The sequence below is a fragment of the Lygodium microphyllum genome, chromosome 28 (genome assembly GCF_053477565.2).
Source record: "Lygodium microphyllum isolate KBCC chromosome 28, Lygodium_microphyllum_v1.1.10, whole genome shotgun sequence".
Taxonomy (NCBI): Eukaryota; Viridiplantae; Streptophyta; class Polypodiopsida; order Schizaeales; family Lygodiaceae; genus Lygodium; species Lygodium microphyllum.
The window spans coordinates 41,667,866-41,692,017 of NC_141162.1; the positions used below are offsets into that span (position 1 = coordinate 41,667,866).

General features: G+C 43.4%; 1 protein-coding gene across 2 annotated transcripts in view; it reads right to left on the reverse strand.

Annotated features, from left to right (window-relative positions):
- Nucleotides 1-24,152, reverse strand: part of LOC148011396 (propionyl-CoA carboxylase) — a 126,642-nt gene that overhangs the window by 37,418 nt on the left and 65,072 nt on the right. For both annotated transcript variants that reach the window (XM_087670613.1, XM_087670612.1), the window contains exons 7-8: nt 14,835-15,025; nt 14,637-14,753 (exon numbers count right to left, since the gene is read on the reverse strand). In XM_087670613.1, the coding sequence (XP_087526739.1) occupies nt 14,637-14,753; nt 14,835-15,025 (308 nt within the window). The remainder of the gene's footprint in view (nt 1-14,636; nt 14,754-14,834; nt 15,026-24,152) is intronic.

The following is a 24,152-nucleotide window of genomic DNA, read 5'->3' on the forward strand; positions in this document are numbered from 1 at the left end:
ATCCCGAGAAGAGTCATAACTTCATGTGTAAAAGCAATAATCTCTGTTTGCAACAAAGGATGTTGACTCAGTAGTAGTGGAAGGAGCATAAAAAACAGATATCCCTAACTCCTTTTTCTTCTCCTTGGAGATGCGCTTTTTACACTCAGTGATATAGTGGCTTGGCTTTTGCAATAATGGCATTTGCCCTTCTTGGCTTGCGTGTCCCCCTTGTTTTTTATTACCCTGTGAAGTGCCTAAAGTCCCAGAGCTCTGCGGAGCATTCTTTACTTGGTTGCCTTTGCCCTTCGGTCTTGCCATAAAAGCTTGCTTAGAGGCTATGACATCCATACCACTATTTCTTCTTGTTTGCTCCTCCTCTAGAAGCAAACTAACTAACTGAAGAAATGAAATAGGCTGTGGGGCAATCCTGATGGTGAGGTTTAGGGTCGTATGAAAAGCCAAGTAAGAAGGAGGTAATGAGTTCAATGTAGTAGATATCAACAATGCATCTGAATAGTACTCATCGACGTTCATAAGTTGCTCACGTAAGTCTTAAATTTTATTTAAGTGATCCTAGATAGAATCACCCTCATCCATTTTCAACATTTCAAGCTCATTCTTTAAGAAAGAGATGCGAGTCTCATTCTTACCAGCAAACATTTGCTCCAAAGTTAGCCAAGCTTTTCGTGAAGAAGTTGCAGACCGAATGTGAGGGATGATGGACCACTGAACTACCAATGCAATCAGCGACAAAGCCTGTGCATCCCATGTATCCCATGCTTTTTGAGCTGCTGATCTTTGGGGAAGTGGCTGAAGTGGAGTAGGCTAAACAGGCCGAGGTGCTCGTTGTCCACATCCTCCAGGAGGAGGAATAGTAGGAACCACAACTCCGGGCCTAACTTCTTCTCCACTCACGTAGTCCCAAATGTTTTTTGCAACAAGCATATTCTTCATCATGAAGAACCAAAGTGAGTAGTTGTTACCATCCAATCTGTCCTCCTTGGATACATAGGTAAATACATCTCCTCCCTAATTTGCTACGATAATCAATACCAAGAGAAGGAAAAAGAGCAATGGGCAAGCTGGAATTACTTGGAAATCTCCAAAATTTCCAGAAATTACAGCAAATAGCTTGCTGCAATTAGTACACTGAGGTACACTCCGTCAAAACTGTCTGTAATACATGCAATCCAAGGTGCATTCAATGTTAACCAACATTGTAGAAGCAAAAGCTCAAAATTTCTTGCCCCAAAATTGTCCAAAACAGTCTATCTCTGACAGACTGCAGTACATGTACCAATGTCTTCAAAAATATCAAAAGCCCCAAATTTTCACAAAATCTCTGCGTGAAATGTGTCCTAGACACTTGCAAATGCAGAGATGTGCTGCTCAAGCATAATGCTTTCCTGCGAATAAGTTTTGAAATAAAAATTTGACTTTAAAAAATGTCTTTTTACCCTGATTTTTGGAGGTGGGATGGTCATTGGCAGGTGGCGGTCGCTGGCAGGTGGCGTCCCTGGTCAAAGGCAGCGGCACTGCTGGTGGGTCAACTGGCGCAGGTGAAGCTGGTGCTGGTGGACCTGGTGTAGCTGTGGCGGACCTGCTGGTGGGCAGTGGCAGCAGGGGGAACTGCTGACAAGCTGCTGCAGCAAGTGGGCAGGACTGACGTTCTTCCACCAAACAGAGCTGGGCTGAGCGGGAACTCCCGGATGTTGAGCAAAGTTGAACCTTGCTTTGATACCAAATGTGAGAGGGTGAGAGGATCAAAGCTTAGCTAAGAGTGCAGTAGACAGTGTGGAGAGTGAAGCATGACACCCAATGCAATAGATTGAAAGAGTGTAAACTGAAAGTACAAAGTACAACCCTTAAACCTTAGGGTTGTAGGGGGTGGTCACACTCGAACACGATAAGTGGCCGTAAGTGTGTGACATAAGCACATATGAAAGAAAACAATAAGTCTTGCAGCAAAGATCTCTCGTACCGAGAGTAAAAAGTGCCCCAGTGTCCTACTGATCACTGACACTCCTCTATGAGCGTAGGCATGAGTGAAACCCAACATGATTTGCGTTTCTAGGAAGTAATGTAATCATTGATATTAGACATAGAAGTTTCTCAAAATAGTGCGTGCTCAATGGTCTTTAAGGACAAGCATGCTGCAACTTATACCCATTACTTGCATTTGGGACCTATGTATGAGGGCAAGCTATCTAATCCCCACGAAACATTTGACCATGCAATTACACATATGGTTTTAATATGTCAATGTTATGTACAAAGCTTGATTCACAAAATGTGGAATCATTTTGACTCCGTATGTTTGAAGCTATAAAATACCTCTCCCCCAAGGATTATGAGAGTGATTTGGGAAAATTTGATTTTTCCACAAGACAATAGTGGCGAATCTTATGTAAACAGTTTGGACAAGATCCACATCAAATCATAAATGAGCAAATGGCTCCTTTATGATATCTCCCTCCTCTAATTGTCCAACCTACATTCCTCCATTATCATTTATATCTTTATCTGAGCCTCACATGCTAGTGTTTACTTCATATGTATTTATTGTCGCTCATATCTTTCCCCTTAGTCGATTCCTTTGCTTTTATATTCTTTTTCTCCTTTTTCTACTTCCCTTTCACTTCATCTCTCTATTATTTGTCATCTATCCCATCCTATCTTTTATTAACAACCCTAGACTTTTGGGGATTCCTTAATTGGCCAAGTATTTAATTGGCCTTTCATTCCAGGTACTTTGGATACCCCAACAACATGTTCCAATTACTATATCTTGCCAAAACAAATGGTCAGTCAAGAGATATTGCAATAAGGCTTGTTGCTCGTTTCTACTAGTACCTAACTTTTATGCACCAACAATCTCACATATCCTCTTGAAAGACTTATCACATTGTTGACTATCCTAATGTGGATGTCAGTGCTTCTCAAATGTATGTCACATACTATTTTGCTCAAGCTTTTTCCACTTGATTTATTGTATTGATGGAACAAATGTGTTGCTTGCAATGTTCACAAAATCCTTATCCTACTTAAGAGGATGAAAAGCGAGCAACTGAAAGCTTGAAGCTTAGTTTGGCTTTCAAACAGAGTTGCAACAAGTAAATCTTCGGATGTACCTTGATATCTTTCTACAACTTTAATATACACTCTCAAATTTTGGGTGCCTTTCAGTTCATTGTGTATTGTGTATGTGTGTTTGTGTTGTGGTGTATTGTAGTATTTGTCTTAAACTCTTTAAAGTGGATATGGAGGTTGCTGAAGTTCAAGATTTTAATGTGGATTTTGACAATTTGTTAATGATACTGAAGACAAAGATCAGACAACTCTCATATCCTTTATGAAAGATTCTCAATCATAATGGTAGAATAAAGCAAGAGATGGGAACATCAAGTGAAGTGATCATGGTGACTTTAGGCACAACTATCGACACATGTGAACCTTTCCTTGAGTGTAAATCAGTTCAAAAGTATCACCAGCATAAAAATGCAGATGAGATGGGGGTTGAATCAGGTTGACAGTGGCTAGAAGGACTACACCAGATCAACAACGAAGGTAGTGCTGGGCAAGACGCAGGGTGAGGAGCATATAACTGAGGTAAAACAGGTAAACCAGCAGGTAGACGAAGTCAGCCAGCTAGCAAGTGATTTCCCCAGACTTGAAAGCAAGAACACATAAACTCAAAGAATGAAAAATCAGGCCACGGAATCCCTATATTAAAGCATGAGAATGAATACAAACCGAGATGGGGGTTGAATCAGGTTGACAGTGGCTAGAAGACAAAAAGGACTACACCAGATCAACAACGAAGGTAGTGCTGGGAAAGACGCAGGGTGAGGAGCATATAACTGAGGTAAAACAGGTCAACCAGCAGGTAGACAAAGTCAGCCAGCTAGCAAGTGATTTCCCCAGACTCCAAAGCAAGAACACATAAACTCAAAGAATGAAAAATCGGGCCATGGAATCCCTATATTAAAGCATGAGAATGAATACAAACCATTTGAAATCACTCCACCCCATGATGGCTAAAGTGGCGCCTGTGCTGGCCCATGTGCCCACCTAGCTGCCCACTCAAATGCTCATAAATGCAGTGCATAATTCCATGGTATGTACATTGCTAACACTTCCACCCCATTACTGCACTAGAGATGGGCTAGAGATAAGGCATACTTATGCTAGATCCATATGATATTCCAGGAACACTACCAAAACTGCATTGCACCACAGTTATAGGCCAACCATGGGCAGCTTCTTTACACAGAGCATGGTTCTAGATTGACAGTTTGCACACGTGCAGGGCTTTGGACCAAGATGGCCTAGTGGCTGAGCACTTTTCAACAGGCAAAGGATACATGTTTAATAGAGCCATTTGTGTGGGTTTTCCAAGCAGATGGACAAGTGTTGAGCCACTAATTTTACGGTTCCATTAACCCATCAATTAGTCTCCTTAAATGAACCCCAAATTTGGCAGTAGATCAAGTGCACATCCCAATTCCTCTATACATAGGAGCCTATGTGAGTGCATCCTATATTATTCCATTCATTCCAGCCAGCTTACCATCAGTCCTCTCCACCCCCATTGCTATCCACCCGTTTCCAGCTCATACCTCAGTTTGTGGTGCTTCCCAAACTGCTGCCTCAACTGTCCATGGAGTCCTCCAGCCAGGCTGATTTGGGGAGTCTTCTCAGTCATGACACCATCCTTATCACCTCGCTCAGCTGAGTTGGCATCTTCCTCAGCCCGGCAATGATTTTGGAAAAGACTTTGTATAAGGAACCCATACTAAGAATGGGTCTCCACTGTTTCAAGCTACATGGGGAAGGAACCTTAGGCAAGCTAGTGGTTCCTTAAGTTGTTCAACATGGGAAAAAACAGACCATTAGGGAGGCCATCCCACCCAGGACTGTTCCTGCAAGGTAAATGGGAAAGCACGTCCTCCACTTAAGCCTCAGTAATATCTACCTCCATCAAATCTATCCATCATGCTTGACCTAATTTTGAACCAAGTCACAAATGTATCGATGCACAAAGTGAACAACATCTCAAAGAACTTCATGTGGACCCAACAAAGTTTTGAATATTCAAGACACATCTTAATAATAGATGCGATGAGTATGGCAATTGTTATCATGCAATGCATCGAGATGGGCCAACAATTCATATTTAGCATATTCCTCCTCTTGAAGAGCTTGGATTCTACATATCAACCATTCAAAACATGTGACCAAGTCATCAGAGATATCCCCTTCCTGTTGCATAGACACTGAATGTTCCAATAGAGATTGTAAATATTGCAATTGAGCCCAAAAAGCAGATGCATGCTCAATACTGAATTTTCAAGGTAAGGCATGTGCATTAGCCCTAAAAATGGGCCATGCATTGATACCTATGCTTAGAACCTATGTGCCAAATGAAGAATCAGTTGCTGCATGCACCCCAAAAACTGATCATCAGCAAAAAGGACTGCTTTAATTACAAAGGCAAGCAAGGCCTTAAATGCATGCACTGAATGATGAGCCATTTCCAAAAGCAATGAATAATGATCAGAAAGAACATGTTGTCTCTCCATCCATATGTCAATCACTTCTAGAAAAAATGAATCGCTTTGGCAGATGTACATCCTATCTAGTTTGTGTTGGATTTAGGGTTATAGGAATGCAAGTACATAGTTTGGAGAAGAAGCAGCCTGAGGGAGCACAACTTAAAGTGTATTGAGAAGTACCACTAGAGAAGATTTACAAGGCTAAGCATACCCTAAAAGTGAATGGGAATATATCCAAGGCCAGCGAAAAAAAACCTCCTAAAGAGGGAAAAATTTGTCTCTGTGATCCTAAGTAAAATCCCTTACCCCTGTGTTGAAAAGTTCCAGCGAGACCGGATCAGAAGCCAGATGTACATAAATCAAACCAGAGTCCTATCAAACATGGTGTTTGACCACAATGACCCAAGAGGCGCCCTTAGATGTCTGCTCTTGACAAGCATGACATGACTCACCCTCAGTCCTAGGCTCTAGCATGAGGCGAATCTTTGTTTCCAATTGCCTGCAAGCCAAGAGGCATATGGGGAGAAACCCTTGCGATTGAGACATATATTGGAATTCATGCTCCTACATATCGACCTCAGGATCTACAGAACAATGCAAAGTCTCAAGACTACAATCACATTTGGAAATGAAATGGCCAAATTGGCCACATCTAAAGCAATGTCTTGCAAAAGTCCCCCATCTCAACTCAAAGACCAACGCATGCAATCCCGGTGCCTCGAAATGAATTTTAGTGGGCCAAGGTTTTCCAATATCCCAAAGTATGCAAGCTCTATTTCTGTTATGGGAAACCAAGCAAGGCTCAACCAAAACCTCTGACCAAGAGATTGCAAAACCAGAGGAAAGAGCCACCAAAGATGGAAAGGGAAACTAACCACTTCTACCCAAATAGGGCATGCCTGCCTAGGAACATTGTGAAATTCATTTATGGGCCTCCATGGGACCAGATGAACTAATAGACCATCCAAAAACAGAGGGATACGCTGCATTAATGAGGCACAAACGTCTGAAGTACAAAAGAGGACCTCAGAGAGCCCTTTGGGCCCATCATAAATCTCCTCCACAAGAGGGGCTTGCACCTACCCATTACCATTATTTTGATGCGCATCGTCAAGCATTGACTGCAACCAAGCTTTGATAAGGGTAATTAAGGGAGTCCTTCCTGTGAAATAAAAGACGGCTGCCCGCTCATGGAAGGCAGCAATCTGTTGTAACACTATATCTGTCCCTAAGACAGCTACAACACTTTCACCATCCGGTAAAGAGTTTGCTTTACCTTTGTTTGCATGCACATAGTCATTCATGAGATTGTTAGCACTTGCAAGCATGTACAGAAAAGACTTGTGTGTTTGTGAGTGGGGAATACATGCACCAGAGCACCTGAAAACCGAGGATCAAACATCAGCTTGTGGCGTTTGCCCAACTCATCCCTTTCCACCAGCTCATTGAAATCCTCAGCTAAAGTGTCAACATCAGATTCCACCAATTCTTCATCTTCCCCTTCTCGAAGAACTGATCAAGAAAATCCACATCCTTACTGCTAGATGCCTGCATCTCGTCTAGAACAGAACCCCAGTCTTCTTTTCAGCCTTTCAGTCTGCAGTATCATTGCTACCTGCTCTGCCCTTGTCTCACATTGTCACCTGAATGTATGCACCCGACTGTGTGTATACCTGAGTATGGTATCTGCCCTGTCTATGCAGAAAAACGTTGGTATGACTGTTTACCTGTTTACGCTGTCACTGAGTGCCCAAGTCTGCTGTCCATGCATGACAACAGGTCTGCTGGGTTGCAACTTGCAAGTTTGCGCAGGGTTTTCTGTATGGTCTGCATGCACACTCAGTGTAACTCTGCAGGGTCACAACTGCCTGCAGAGTGATGCCTGCCTGCAGGGACACATGAACTGAATCAACGATCAGTTCTGACAGGTAACTGGCTGCTTGCTGGACCGTGCACAGTTTGACTGCTTGCTTGACTGCACACCTCTCTCTCTCTCTCTCTCTCTCCCTCCCTCCCTCTCTCTCTTTTTTTTTTTTTTCGTAAAAGGTAATTGTATTAATTATGAAAAGTTTCCATGATTACAAGATACACGATGGCTCTACCCCATCATGTGTACAAACTGACTGTTTACAAGAACCAGAGGGCCAAATAGTTACAAAATCATGGCAAAGACACGGAGGAAATTGCCATGTGCCAGGGGCGTAAGTCCTCCCGAGAGAGGATGTCAGAGTGCCGGAGAAGATCTGTCTGCCAATACAAGAAACCTTTAAGCCTAGCAATATGCCGCTGAACATTATAAGCAGAATCAAAAAGGAAAGCATTCCAAATGGTCCAGTTGTGCCAACAGCCCCAATATCGAAGAAAGTGAAACAAGATCTTCATATGTGGCTGTGTCGGTGTGGGATATTTGGGCTGCGCGAAAACCCAATCAAACGGGCGAAGCGAGAAACCAACCACCGCTCGCCAGACGGCTGACAAGAATGACCAGATTTTCTGAGCAAGGGGGCAAGAAATAAAACGATGACGGGCGGATTCCACAATGGTGGTGCAAAAGAAACAGTTGCCATTGGAGATTCAGCACTTTGAAAGGGCTGAAGCAAGCGGAAGACCACCAATCATCACCCTCCAAACAAAGACCTTATATTTGAATGGTATCTTATTTAACCAGCCCTCCATCACAGTTACCCTCCACCATGACGAGGATTTATGCAATCCCCATAGAATATTAGCTTTAGTAACCAGCCATTGATGATCTTTAATCAGAAGATGATACACTTGGTTAGCTGAAGCCTTTTCTAAATGCAGCCTGTAAAGTCCCAATCCTGCCAGGGACGATCCGTAGCAAGGGCAGGAAAGGGTTGTCTGCTCTGAAGCACCCTCAAAAGCTGTTCCCATAAAAACCTATATCCACGAGGGATCCTGAAAATCCTCCTGGCTGTACGAAACGACATGAATACATTGCGACTGGCAAGAGTAGCATCCGCGACCGAAGTTAAGCCCAAACGTGCCATACGGTTGAATTGTGGTCGAAGCTCATGTTTACCGTCCCACGAAATTAACCGCGAGACTGCCAACAGTTCCAATTGAAACGAATTAGTGACTGAACGATCCTCCGTTGGATGCCACTGAAACTTCCGGAGGACCAGTTTCCAGGAACACACCAAATGGGCAAGCAGGGATGAGGAATAACTGGAGAACCAAGAATCTGCATTAAGAACATGCCACCACGAACTGCGGACGTGGGTATTACCATGCAGAAGCCCGTGATCCTCAAGAAAGTAATGGGCTATGACGACCCAAGGATGACAATCCGAGCACATGGCTCGAAAAAGAGACCAGCGGAGTGCCAGCATATGAGTGTGGGCATCCAAAACAACCCCTCCACCCATGCGTTTTGGGGTGCATGCATACGACCAAGAAATCCAGGAAATACCCGCATGCAAGGAATCCTTCTTCCATAACATGAAACGAATAAACTTCGTAAGATCATTCAGTGTCGTAGTAGTCCAGGGTAGCAATGGCAAGAAATATGTAAGCATTGGCAACATTATTGTCTAGGCTACTTTGAGACGAACATGGAAGGGCCAGGCTTGAGACTTCCAATACAGAAACTTAGCCGCCAGTTTCTGTGAAATCCACTGTAATAGCTGCTTTGGGGAAACATCAACCCCCAAAGGGTACCCAAGATGCCTGGCAATGGAACCACGAGGGACAACCATGCCCTGCCAGTCCAGTGACTGCAAATCCGACTCCGTGCAGCTGAGAATGGCCGATTTCAAGGCGTTAATGCGCAGACCAGAAGCCTGACCAAAAAGAGCCCAAACATCTAATGCTTTATGAAGATTATCTTTGTCCGCACGCAGAATCATAAAACTGTCATCAGCCAAGGATTGACCAATGAAGTGCTATCCAGAGGGAAGCAACAATCCAGCCAACTGAGTAGAAGCTGCCATATGAGATAGCATCGAAAGAAGCAGATGAGTCGCAAGGGCAAAGAAGAGAGGACTCAAAGGGCACCCCTGTATGACAGAGCGAGCAAGGACAATTGGCTTGGTAACTCCTCCATTCAACATGATTCGCGAAGATGCTGCAACACTAATAGTATAGATCAGACGAGACATCCGGGCACCAAAGCCCATAGCAGACATAAGTTCTGCAATGAAAGACCAGTCCAGATAATCAAAAGCCTTTTCCAGGTCCAATTGAACCAGTACGACCTCCTGATTTGAATGCCTTGCATAATCAATTGCCAGTTGCGCATTTAAGACATTGTGCAAAATGTTTCTGCCCTTAATAAAACCATATTGGAAAGGATGCACAATGGCAGGAAGATGCTTATGGAGGTGATTCGCCATAACTTTTGAAAAGATTTTATATATAGAACCCATCAAAGAAATTGGGTGCCACTGTTTCAACATGGATGGCAAAGGAACTTTTCGAAGCAGTTTAATAAGACCGTCTTTCCAAGAGGAAGCCATAATCCCCGTTTCCCATACCCGTTGAAACAAAGCCGTCAAAGGTTTCGCAAGCTGGGTGGCAAAAAACTCAAAGAACTCATTGGTAAGACCATCCCAGCTAGGACTTTTATCCTTAGGCAAGTGTAGCAGAACATCCACGACCTCCGACTCACAAATATCTGCCTCCAGAGTAGATTGCATGTCCTGAGGAACCTGATTGCGGACCAAATCATAAAAAACTGAACGGGCATGAGTAATTTGGCCTGAAGGCGGAGAAGTAGAACCAAGAAGATCGAGGAAATAATTTCTACACATATTCACAATTATCTGCGGATCAAGAACCATTTGACCTTCTTCATCCTGGAGCCTCGTCATATTCTCTCGAGCAGGAGAGGCATGTAGAGCTCGAAAAAACTTATGGGTCTGACAAGCACTGTCTTGCAGAGTGTCCGTTAGCTATTGCAATTTGACCTGCTGATAGGATTTCAACTGAAACTCTTTAATAAGATCAGCCAGACGCGTTGCCAGTAATAGCAGAAATGCGTCATCGGGAGTGTCCACCAGCAAAGAACGAACCAAAGCCAGCAGTTCCTCGGCTGCTTGTCGGCGCCGCCGACAAAGAGAGGCATGATGGATCCCATACTGGCAAGCAACCCGCTGCACATTGGAGAGCAATCGTTGAAAGGAAGCAGTGCCCTGGGATGAGAAATCCAATAAGAACCGATCAATCAATTGCTTCATATAGCCCTGGAAGATTGCATGTTTCAAATAAGACGAGTTGAAACGCAACGGGAGTCTATCCAGAAATTGCTTCAAAGGAGCAATTGGTTGTGCAAGGAGCTCAAGCTGCAGAGGGAAATGATCCGACAATGCATATTGTTGTAACACTTTCATTTCGAGCATCTCAGAAAGGAAATCATCATCCTGCATGATGTAAATGCGGTCTAACCGCGACCATGTTATGGCATACTGGGCAGAATGGAAGGTAAACCCTGTAGAAGAAGGATACAGCCAAGACCAGAGATCTTGCTTAAGAATGGCAAAATTCAACTGCTGCCACGTACGTCTTTCCGACGCATCCATGATCGAATGTTCTGATGTGGACTGTAAAGAATCAACACACATATTAAAATCCCCCATCAAAAAACCCCGTCTGCCAAGGGACAAGGAACTCTGCAAGGTATGGCAAAGCTCCCGACGAGAGAGAGGATCATTCGGAGCATAGAGGCCAAGTAACCATAAGATCTCTCCTTCAAATAAAATTTCAATCACCACAAAGCGGCCATGTACATCATTCTTGATAAGAACCGGCTGATATTGTTCATGTACAATCATAAGCACACCAGAATACTGCCTGGCATGTGTCCCTGCATAGAACAAACGAAAACCATGGCAATCCACAACTTTACCCGCTTCACTATGACTCTTGTGTTCAACAGCACACAAAACATCCCACTGATTCTCATGCAATATTGTCCACATGGCATGTTGCTTGTGGCGAGAACAAATTTCTCGCACATTCCACATAGCTATCTTCATGTGGATGCAAAAAGAGGATCAGGTACGAGGCACAGCTTGCCTCGATGAGACCTTTTCGGCGAGAATGTCTAGTACACCCTCATCCAAGAAATCAGCTAACACGGCAAAAGAGTTCTGACGACCAGATTTGGAAGTGGATGGCATATCCGCTGACTTGGGGATGGAGCGGGGATAACGACGATCCCATGGGGTAATGACATTACCTCGAGTATCAAAAGCCATCTTAGCGGGTGGACCCTTAGGACCATCTGAAGACACTCTCCTAGCTGTCTGTTGACGGGGAGCAGAGGAAACCATAGCAAAAGCAGAGTGCTCTGAAGACATCATTTCTCTCCTGCGCATATACGTACGCATGGAATCTCATGAGGCAACAGGCACAGTATCCATCATGCCAACAACGTGCTTGTTGCCTTTTTTCGCGCGTACATCTACCGAGTCATTGCCACCAGAATCCAAACCCAAGACCTGTTGTTTACCTTTATTCAAAACTTTAGGTGGCTGGGTGGCATCTTGCGATGGCGCATCACACATCATATCTTCCATGGGCTGCGCAACATGCTCGGCATCTGAAGTGTGGTGCTTCTCTAGGCATTCAGCCATAAAATGCCCCAATTGTCCACATGAAAGGCAATGTCCTGCAAAGTTGCCCCATTTCAAACGAAAATGTAAAGGATGCATGCCAGAGCAGTTAATGCGTAACCAAGCAGGCCTTTTTCGAGCAGTGTCCCATAACATACACAGGCGGTTGCGATTCATGGCCCTTAGGCTTGGGGGGACCAGAACAGTGCCCACAGCAGCCATGGCGTCTTTTAGCAGTGGCCAATAAACAGCCGGACAGTTTTCCACTTCAACCCACACAGGGCATTCACGTTGCAGTAGACGCTGAAAATCTGCCATGGGGCGCCATGGCACCACATGGACCAGACGGCGATCAACGAACAATGGCAGTTTAGACAGAAGAGCAGCACGGTGTGTCTCTGATTTCAACAGTACCTCAAAAAAACCCCAGGGGCCAACAAAAATCTCTTCAACGCATTCCTCTTGTAGCAGACTGTGCAGCCATTGGTGAATACGAGAAAGCAGCGGGATCCTACCAGTGAAAAAAAGTATGACAGCACGTTCATAGAACACTGAAAAGGAACGCAAGACATGTTTCGGATCCACAATGGCTTCCAGAACATCTTCCGTTGCAGAGTCCGAAAAGACTTCCTGATTATGTTGAACATAATCACCCAGCAAAGTGTTAGCAAACTCCAACAGGTGCTCCCAAGCAACCTGAGCATAGGAACGATCCTGATGATCCATTATCCCTGCCGAAGTATGCTTGATGCGTTTGCCCGCTGGTTGGAGGTTAGGAGTAGGGGGCATCTCCTCTGTGCACGGAACCATGTCCTCTGGTTCCTCGGTGTCAAAATCCGGACCAAGAGCTGCCACCATTTGGTCTATGAAAGCCAGATCCAGGCCAGCCATATTGTATCAGCACGTATGTCGGACAGAGGCCGAGTGAAAAAATCACGGGGGGGCAGAGACACGCAGGCCGCAAGTGGGCGCCGGTACAGAAGCGGACGGACTGTTCAGAAGCAAGCGGAGCCACCTTCCCGGATTAGGGCAGGTCGTCACACCCTCCTGTCAGGCGCAGAGCAGGGATGTCAGATTAGGTCAGGTCAACCCTGATTACCAGGTGCTGGGACAGAACACGCTCGTGCAGGCAGAAGACAAACGTCAGGCTGGGACAGGAGACGAATCGATGGGACAGGCAGGACGAAATGAGACCCCGCTCTGGTCAGCCAGGGAAACCAGTTCGCAGGACAAGTGGCTGTTCACAGGTGAGCGAGGGCAGGGCTCGAGCAGGGCGGAACAGACCTTGTGCTGCGGGTCTGATTCCCTCTCTCTCTCTCTCTCTCTCTCAAATTGCATGTGTTCAAAATTTTAATGAAAGACTCTAAATACTTGAGTTTTGTGCTGTTTTGTCTCGAGTCTAGACATTAAACTTTAAAAATAGGTCTTAAATTATGCCTTCAGTTATGTTTTTTTTCTCCATCAGATATATATTCAAGACTTTTTAGTCTGAATAGTACCATACTATTGTCAGACAATAATAGTCACAATGCCACTAGATGTGACAACCATGACAGACCCATTTGCATGATGGCCACATATTAGACAGGTATGGCAAGATCACACATTAGTGCCATCCTTCACACCTTCAGATACGCAGGAGTGGTTCATCCCGAGTGCAGCACAATTCTACTTTATGGCTTTCCTCAGATGCTCCAAATGCAGCTACAAGAGCAAACCTCACCCCTTTGCTATACCTCGCCTGGTGAAGAATGAAGACCCTCACCCTACAAACCACTGGTCAAGCACCACTAAATCGCCCAGTGATCTGCAGCTTCAGGGTCTTCCACCATGCCGAGCAAGAACCCATTCAGCCACTCCAATTCCTGATAAGCACTGCATTAAGATCCCTGGATCTTACAATTTGACCCTAAGGAAAGAGCTGCAGCCATCCCTTGCAAGTTGAGTATATACCGTCTTCCTTGTCCCAGGAAAAACAATTCATAATAAATCTATCTGAGCTAAAAGCCAAAGTCAAATATAGACAAAAGAACCCAATGAAAAATACCATCACCAAATAGGGGAAAGGACAGTCTCCCAGGCTGGCAACTCTGAGGGAGAAAGTCCTATACGATGGGTTCAAGAATAATCCAATCAGGTGGTCTGTAATACCATGTCGTGGAAGGATGAGCTAGAAGACATGTCAGAATCCCAGGTGGCTAGAAAGGTCTCTTTTCTGCATGCTTCCCACATCTACCAGAAGTCTATCCCAACGATCTATCCAACTCGGAAAGGATCTGGTGGAGTTCTGATTATCAAGAGCCTGTCTAAATTTGGGTGCCCAAATATGCTATGCAATAATGCTAACATTTTTTGTACTGATCAAGGCTTTGCAAGTATTTTTTGAGTAGAGAACATGCCCAACTTCAGGATCCCTCATTCTTGTCTGACTAGAAATGTATTATGTGTTGTTCAATCATGCCTTCATTGTGCAAGTTTCACATGACTGTTAAATTGCATCTTTCTTATAGTCAATCTGCCAAACCTGTGGTACAAGCCGAAGGAGTTTTTCAGGAGAGAGACAAGGGCTTGGCAATGCTCCCCTGGCAATGATCTTGTCCATCGTTAGTGGCTCAAACTCAACCTGCCTGAAGTCTACCACCTACAAATACAAATGGTACCAACAGATTACTCTCTTTCACGAAGAAGCATTTTTGTATGAAATTACAAAATGGAAACATACCAAATCTGGAGTTATGTAAGAAGAAGGATCTCCAACTTCATATAGAAGTTGTTGTGCACATGTTGCCATGCTGAGCTCTCCTCCACTTCCGTTTGGCTTGGCTATTACCACTTCTGCTGCTTGGCTAATCTCTGCATATGGCAAAGAGACCTCTAACAGTTGCTGAATTGGAAAATGACGATGTTGGTCAGCTGCAATAGAGAATTAAAAACGTAAAAATGATATTTTTGCAACTCAACAAGCAACTACAAGATTTTGCAAGAAGAAAAGGTATCTGGAGGATGCAAAAGCATAACAATCTTATTCATGTGAAGATTAAAGTAAATTTCTCAATGCACCAAAGTATTCAAGAGTTTCGATAAGAAGCACATGAAACATACTGATGTGTGGCTTATTCATACGACATGCAAGCATGAATTACAACAGTAAAATCAATTGACAATAGAGAAACAGAATATCTGTGTCAGATGTCTCTATACGATCTGAAAGGAAAAGACTTTGGGCTATTGGTACATTTTTCTTTGAAAGGGAAGCAAAAAATCTATTAATAATCACATTAAAACTTCCCCAAAGGTGCCTCTTTTACTCTAATATCTTCAAACAAAATTAATGGGGTGTACTTTACAATACATCTGTGGCAGCTAAGTTAGGTATTTGAACTACCAATGAACCTTGGCCTACACGTCCTTATTCCTTCAACAAATGTCAAGTTTTATTCTATGCTTTAGAGCTCTCTTTGAGAAAATACTTCCAAGCAAATAAGTCGGTGGCATGTATAGGACAAGTCTGTTGAGCTAAAACACGCTTTTCAGCTGATTAGCATTCTTAAACAGCCCCAAAACACACTTAGTTAATGAAAAACCCTAAAAAGGGGAGCAGTCTGAGAGAGTTTCAGTGGTCTCCCAAAAACCCTAATTTTTGGGCCACCCTTCTACATCTATAAATAGACAGGCTGCCCCCATTCAGCCTTATCCCGTCTGTGCAGGTTTCTCACTCCATGTGCAGATTTCAACCATGAGTCTCCTCCCATGTGGCTGTCCAGCCCTCGTGACTGCTGCCACTCCATCTGTGTTTTCTCCTGTTGCTGGTGCCTTCATCCATGCTCATGTCAGCTGCTGACGACATCATCATCTGCTGCGATCTGATCATCCAGTCATCGCCAACCACATCAGACACCGTTTCAGCCTGCGTTTGTACCTGTGCAGCCTAGGCGTCGGCTGTTCATCATCCTGCAGCAGTTTCAGATCTGCATTTGCTGTCTGGGACAGCCGCCAACCATCACACACATTCCTACTGTTTGCGTTTGCTGATCAGCATCTGCTGTCACTTGAGTTTACAGCATCTACCTCCTCAGACACATTGACTGGTGGTCACAGACTTGGGATTCGTCTCCGGTGGACGTCACACTCCGACATTGCTCTACCCTTGAGCACACTGTACACTCTTACATTCATTTACAGCATTCATTCACTTTAGAGTTGTGTTCTCTCTCTCCCTTCTTCTGTTTAAGTTTCTGTGATTGAGTTTTGAGTTTTGCGTTTAGGGTTTGAGTTTTGCTCTCTGTTTCTATGTTTGTCTCTTTGTATTTGTATCGTGGTCATACACTCTATGTGTCCTCAGTGCAAACCCTAGTAGTTTTCTTCACATGGCATCAGAGTCGGTGCTCTTGTAAAGAGTATCCTGCGGATATTATGGAGAGCTAGTCTTTGTGCGAAGCACACAATACAACTCGTAACCGAATCACAATGTCCCAGACACCTTCTTCTCCAATTCTTATGATGTCCTATTAGGCTTCTCCATCATTGGAGGCCCTAAGACGGCATTATGGACTCAGTGAGGAGGACGACACTCCACTTTCACCTTCACCTTATTTTTCTACTCCTATTCCAGATTTCACTAACATGACAGAGGACTTTGAGGAGTACTATCGCAAAAAGTACGATGATGTTTACACCCCTTCTACCAGTTTTGCTACCACATTCGGACCGGTTGGTGAGGTTAGCCACCTCTCCAATCATGGAGGACATACGGCATTCGGAACGTCTAGCGATCCATCTTCATCATCTCAACCAGGTCCAATGTCAGGTTTGTACAATCCTTTTGAGTTGCATGAATCAAAACCTTCACCTATTTCTTCTTTTGAGGTATAGGATCCGGATGGCTTTGCGTATGTAAACTTTAATAGAGGGGGCTCACAGAAGCAGACAAAATTCAAGTACATCTACAACTTCTGTTTCATTTGAGCATGTCACACACACTTCTCGCTTCCCTCCCATCCCACCCTCTTCTATATCACACCTCTCATCATCTTTCCAAAACCTTGGATTACACTCCACATCTGCATCACACACCCTAGGGGTTGGATCTTCCATCTCTGCTCCTAGCATCTTATTAAGTGCCGGAGTCTTCTCATAAGATGCCCTGCTCTCATTCAGTTCCCGAATAAAGCACAAGAGATCCTGTTCGTCTCACCACCCAGCCACGCCTAGAAGGTTGCTGGCTCCCTGATCGTGATTCAACTGCCAGACGTCAACTTCAGGTGAGTCATACTATCTTTAAACTCACTTACTTTCTAGGCTCTCCTTGACCCCGTTCAGGCGCCTAAGGACCCCGGACGGTCATCTCTCGAGTGTTTCCCATAAATTACATTCCACGAGCTGTCAACTTCAGGTGAGTCATACTATCTTTAAACTCACTTACTTTCTAGGCTCTCCTTGACCCCATTCAGGCGCCTAAGGACCCTGGACGGTCATCTCTCGAGTGTTTCCCATAAATTACATTCCACGTAATATAACATTTCCTCCCCCTTAAGAATCGGTTTCATCCTCGAAAACGATACTTGAAAGGTCCAACTGTAAATTGGGAAACCTTTTCCTTAAAGTACTTACTCGCTCCCATGTTGAGCTTTCTTCTAAACAATCTTTCCATTTCACCATATATTCTTGATAAATAGTATTCCAATTTCCTTGTTTGTCTGTTACGAACATTTAAAATTCTTTCTGGTTCATGTGGAATAGATTGGTCACCAAATAGCTCCTCAATGTTATCATTTAAGATTAAATTATCCATATCACCCAGCTTCTTTCTTAGCTTGCTTACATGGAAAACTGGATGTGTTTTACTACCAGCAGGTAGTTGGAGCTTGTAAGCCTGTTCTCCCACCCTTTCAAGTATAGTGAAAGGACCACAATACCTCGATGACAGCTTTGGACATCATCCCGTTTTCATGGTTTTAGTTTGTTCAGGCACCTTAAGATAGACCAATTCCCCTTCTTCACAGGAGATGTCTCTTCGGTGAGGATCTGCATAAGCTCTAGCTCGATTTTGAGCTTTCTTAATATTTTCTTGAGCAAATTTTAACATACTATTCATATCCTCCAAAAAATCCTTGGTTGCCTGAACCTTTCCCTTATGCAGTCCTACTACATGAGGAGCTCTGCGCTGAAACCCATACATTAGCATAAATGGACTATATCTTGTGGAAGAGTGCTTGGCACTATTATATGCAAACTCTGCTATCGGTAAATACTCTTCCCAATTAGTTTACCTTTTACTTACATATGCTCTCAATATATCTTCAAGGATTTGGTTAACCCTTTCAGTTTGCCTATCAGTTTGCGGGTGCTTCGCCATGCTCATGTTAAGTTTAGTATCCAATTTCCTAAATACAGCACGCCAGAATTGACTATCAAATTTTCTATCCCGATCAGAAACTATATTTGTCGGAAGGCTATACAATCGGTATATGTTCTCTATAAACAAATCTAGCCAATTCTGGTGTTTTAATATCAATTGAAGTTGGAATAAACCTAACCATTTTGGTTAACCTATCCACAATCACCCACATAGAGTCGTACCCCCTCTGTATTCCGGGTAACGTGACAATAAAGTCCATGGAGATACTCTTCCATTTTCCCAAAGGAATCTCTAATGGGTGGAAAAGTCCTCCCATTTTCAATCTTTCAGCTTTATTAACCTGGCATTTATTACATTTGACCACATAGTCAAGGACGTCCTTATTCATTCCAAGCCAATAGAACTACCTTTTAATAAGACTATAAGTCTTATTAACTCCTGGATGTCCCGCACTAGGGGTATCATGACACTCAAAGAGTATCTGGCACCTTATTTCTTCATCTTTTGGGAACATACCCTACCCTTGTAGAGTAAATAACCATGATCAATGGTAAAATTCTTCCACTTGAACCCCATTTCAGCAACCCCTGATGCTCAATTTCCTTGTTGAACATCCTGAGATGTTCCTTCCTCAGTGGAGGCTCTTCCATTTGGATCCCCATTTTCTATTGCTTCCCATATGTTGGAATATGCCAAATCAACCTGGTATTTCCCTTTTAAGGATTCAAGTAAATCGGAAGTGAACTGAGTAAAACTCAATTCATTTATGATGGGCATTCTACTGAGTGCATTAGCCACTATATTGTACTTTCCCTTTCTATACCTTATCTCGTAGTCGAACTCTTGGAGGAGTTCGGCCCATCTGGCTTTACGCCCTTGTAGATCCGGTTGGTCATTAAGCCACTTAATGCTTTCATGATCCGACAAGATCAAAAGTTTGGCACCGTATAGATAGTGCCTCCATTTCTTCATTGCACGTACTATTGCATACAGCTCCCTCTCATAAACAGAATAATTCCGTTTTGCACGGTCTAATTTCTTGCTTTCAAAAGCAACCGGTCGATCCTCTTGTAATAAGACTGCACCTACTGCCCTATCACTAGCATCAGCTTCAACCCACGAATGGTTTATTCGGATCCACAATTAATAATACTGGAGCTGTAGCAATAGCTACCTTAAGTTTTTGAATACTTTCATTTTGGTCTGTTCCCCAATTAAAGCTCTTCCCTTTCCCTTTAAGTTGGTCCATCATTGGAACAACTATCTTGGCATAATCTCAAATGAATCTACGATAAAATCCAGATAAACCTAGGAAGATCTGTAGCTCTTCCAGTTTCCTTGGAGATGGCCATTTAATAACTGCCTTTACTTTTCTGGATCCATATTGATTCTCTCTTTCAAGATAATATGCCCCAAATATTTGACCTCTTGTGCCAAAAATTCACAATTAGTTTTCTTCGCATAAAGCGAATGGGTTCTTAACAATTGGAATACTAACCATAAATATTCCAAATGTTCTTCTCTTGATTTACTAAAGATCAAGATATCATCCAAGAAGACTACTACAAAGTGTCCTAGATAGGGCCATAACACACTATTCATCAGCTTCATAAAAGTAGTTGGTGGATTAGTGAGGCCAAAAGACATCACCAAAAAATCATAATGCCCATATCTAGTACGAAATGCCGCCTTAGGAACATCCTGGGTCTTAATTCTTACTTGGTGATAGCCTGAAGATTTTTGCCCCCTATAATTGATCAAAAAGATCTTCCATTCTGGGCATAGGAAATTTATTCATTACCGTTATCTTATTAAGTGCTCTACAATCAACACAAAGTTGCATAGAACCATCTTTTTTCTTTACCAATAAAATTGGCCAAGCCCAAGGTGAATTGCTGGGTTGTATAAACCCTTTATCAAGGTAGTCCTTAATTTTTCTTTCGACTTCTTGGTGTTGTGTTTCACTTAGCTTATAAAATGGTTTAGAAATAGGGTGTGTATCCCTATCTATATCAATTGGGTGTTTTACATCACCCCTATCTGGTGGAAGGCCACTTGGTAATTCAGAAGGAAACGCATCTTTAAATTCATCTAACAAACCACTTAATTCATTATTTACATTCAACTCACAAACATAAGAAAATTGTTGCTTTATATTACAAAAAGTAAAAGTGTCCTGTACAGAGAGGAACCATAACATATATACCTCACAAGCTTCCTTCTTTATCAGCTTCTGAACTTTAAGGGAACACATCAAAGGGTTATCAGAAACTTCATGTTCACCTTGAATCACAAAAGTCTTACCATCCCTTTCAAATTCAAGTGTATTATGATGATAACTACGCTTTAAGGATGGTTCCAATCCCCATAGCCACTCCCTTCTTAAAGCAATATCGGCTCTTTCCATATTCATAATTTGGAAATCAAGCTTATCTTTATATCCCTGGATCTCGATTTCCAAATTGGATACCATTGTATTCCATATTTTATTATCCTGACCTTGCATCATACGAACAACATATTGATGCTCACTTTGTTGTTGGGGAAGTTTCAACTTTTTGACGAGTGCATAATTTATGAAATTGTGGGTGGCAGAGTCATCAATCATGACTCTAACCCTCTTTCCCGCTATCAATCCATGCACTCTAACTAAATCATGTGGCCCAAAGGTAGGCTGCCACATAGAAGTTGACATACAACACTTGTGTTTTTATACATCCTTGTGCAAGACCTCTAAAGATTTATACTTTTCATGCCCCTTTAATTCCAGGGACTACACAATATGGATTTGTTTCTCTATTCCCTTGCCCTTGTCCTTATCCTTCCTTTTATCTTCCCCCTTTTTCTTTTGAGGGCAATTCCAGGCAGCAAGGTTAGGAGATAGGCATTTGAAACACGGCCTTTCTTTTTTGGCCTTATCAAAGTCATCTTGACTTAACTTCGGCCTTATATATTATTTCTTTTCAAAGGGTCATTTCTTACCCTTAAGGAATGGCATTTTCCTTTTACATTTGCCTATAGATTTTGAGGCTTCAAATTCTTTAGTCTTGGGCTCCGTATCAGTGAGACTAGTGAGTGCACCTGGACGCATATTATCTTCATTGATTAATGAAAATTTAATTGCCTCTTCAAGCGTCTCGGGTGAACTCCTTTTCACTTCCTTAGTTCCCTTATAAATCCTCGTCTTTTGAAATTCATCTATTCCTTTCAATTTGAGGATTATCTCACGATACTCCTCGAGATATGTTAGTAAAGGTCTTCCCTTTTGTCTGACAAAATCCCAATCTTCCCAATTTCTTTCCATTTCATTTTCAAGAAGGAATTCTTTTAAAAAGACCGATTCAAATTGAGCCCAAGTTTCAGGTATTTTATTTGCCTCCTTTAAAGTTCTCCACCATTTATATGCCTTTGGCCCCAAGGTTGTGGCCTCCAGCGCTTGGAGATGTGGTGGAGTATTTTTAAGTTTGTGCAGATCCTCCCATTTTTGGAGAAAATTAAAGATAGTGTCTTTATTTCTGTCTTTTTCCTCCCCATGAAACTGAGGGGGTTTCATATCTTTTAACACTGGGTTATCCCTCAGCTTTTGGTGGGGTTCCCTAGGGTCTCGCATAGTCACATCTAGATCTTTCGATGAAGATGGAATATCTGAGGTCTGTACCTTACCTTTATCCCTTTCTAGTAATAAGGCTAATTGAGATTTTATTTCTGTGAGTGCTTGAGTTAGCAACTCCATTTGAATCCCCTGTGCTTGCACACGAGCAATTAGATCATCAAATTGTTCTTGTGTAGCAAAAAATTATTTCCATTGTTCTTATTGTATTTCCGTTTCATGGGGATCCACCATAGGGTGGTCCCCGAAACTAGAGCCTTCAATTACTCCCTCTCTCTCTTTCCCCTCCATCAATACACTGGAATTGAAAAGTAAATATAAGATATTTGCATACAAAGTTGAGGTACTTCCCTGATTACAAAGATTCAACAGATGTCAATGATCTCTGTAAGGTAGAGATGGCGCGAAGAACGGAGCAGCTGGAAACACGGCCTGTCGGCAGGAGTGCTAGGTATGGGTGTAATTAATCACCCCTGCCAGGTCGCGTGGGAACACAGGCTGTGACCAGAAATATTAAGGCGGGACTTAGTCCCATCGTGATCGCCATCACGAACGTTGACGATTAGTGTGGCCTGGTTTGCACTCGTCCGTCGTGGTTGCCAACACAAGGTATAACGATTAATGTAGCGCAACTACAGATCCCATCGTGGTCACCATCACCAACACAGAGAACGACGTGGTCGCCATCACCAACACAGAAGACGACAACTGACATAGCGTGGCTGCAGTTCCCGAGAAGACGACGACTGTTGTAGCCTGGCTGTAGTTCCTGAGAAGGCGATGACTGACGTAGCTTGGCTCTGATACCAATATTAAAGTGTCGGAGTCTTCTCATAAGGTGCCCCGCTCTCATTCAGTTCCCAAATAAAGCACGAGAGATCCTATTCGTCTCACCACCCAGCCACGCCTAGAAGGTTGCTGGCTCCTTGATCGTGACCCGACTACTCGCCGTCAACTTCAGGTGAGTCATACTATCTTTAAACTCACTTACTTTCTAGGCTCCCCTTGACCCCGTTCGGGTGCCCAAGGACTCCAGATGGTCATCTCTCGAGTGTTTCCCATAAATTACATTCCACGTAATATAACACATCTTCTCCTTCTCTGCCTCTTTGCACCATGGTACTTCGTTAGGGAGAATGCTACCCTTTAACACAATATCTCTCACCTTTTAGCAAATAAGTACACCCATAACTCCTGGGTTGACTATGATAGGTATCCCCCTCACTATCCCTAGCTTCATATCTCACATGACCACTCAAACGCACAGGTTTCCATCCTCAGCCTATGGTGCGTCTTCACACTCTCCTTGGGTTACACCTACGCAGGGATTCCCATCATCTACTCCCCGTGTTCCCGTCCCACCTCCTTGGGTTCCTCATGTGGCTACCATGCCCATGCCTAGTAAGCCCATCCCTACCTATGGATCCACCTTGCACACTACCCACATGCCTTGTGGACACTCTGGGGCCCATTCCCAAGTGTATTCCACTCCCCCATCCTACTCACACTATCCCTCTACGAGCACTACCACGCCAAGAATGCCTTCACAGATAAGACATGTTTTAATGGGTCAAATTTCACTACTTGGTCAAATTTCATGCAACAAGTGCTTGAGTCTTGGGGTCTTTGGGACCTCGTCATTGGTCTAGAGTCTATGCCGGACCCTCAACTAGCTCACCCTAACTACATCCATCAATGGAGAGCCCGCAATGCCACAGCCAATGTTGAGCTAATGCAGGGATTGCCTCTTGAGTTTCACTCTTAGTTGCAGCACTTCCCGCTCGCGTCAGAGAGTTGGAGTCACCTTTTCGACCACTATGCGGCTCGATATCGTACTTGGCGCATCAATCTCAACTTTGAGCTTCAAGAGTTCTCTATTAAGGAAGGGGATGATCTGAAAGCCAAGCTAGCTGAATATAGGCGGTTACTTACCAAGTTCACCACTAATGGCTCTTCAAAGTCAGATGACGATCAGATTACATTCTTCTTGAATAAGTTGCCCGAAAGGTATTTTAATTTTATTCAACACATCATCTCCTAACCTCGATTGCCAACCTTCTATGAGTTTAAGT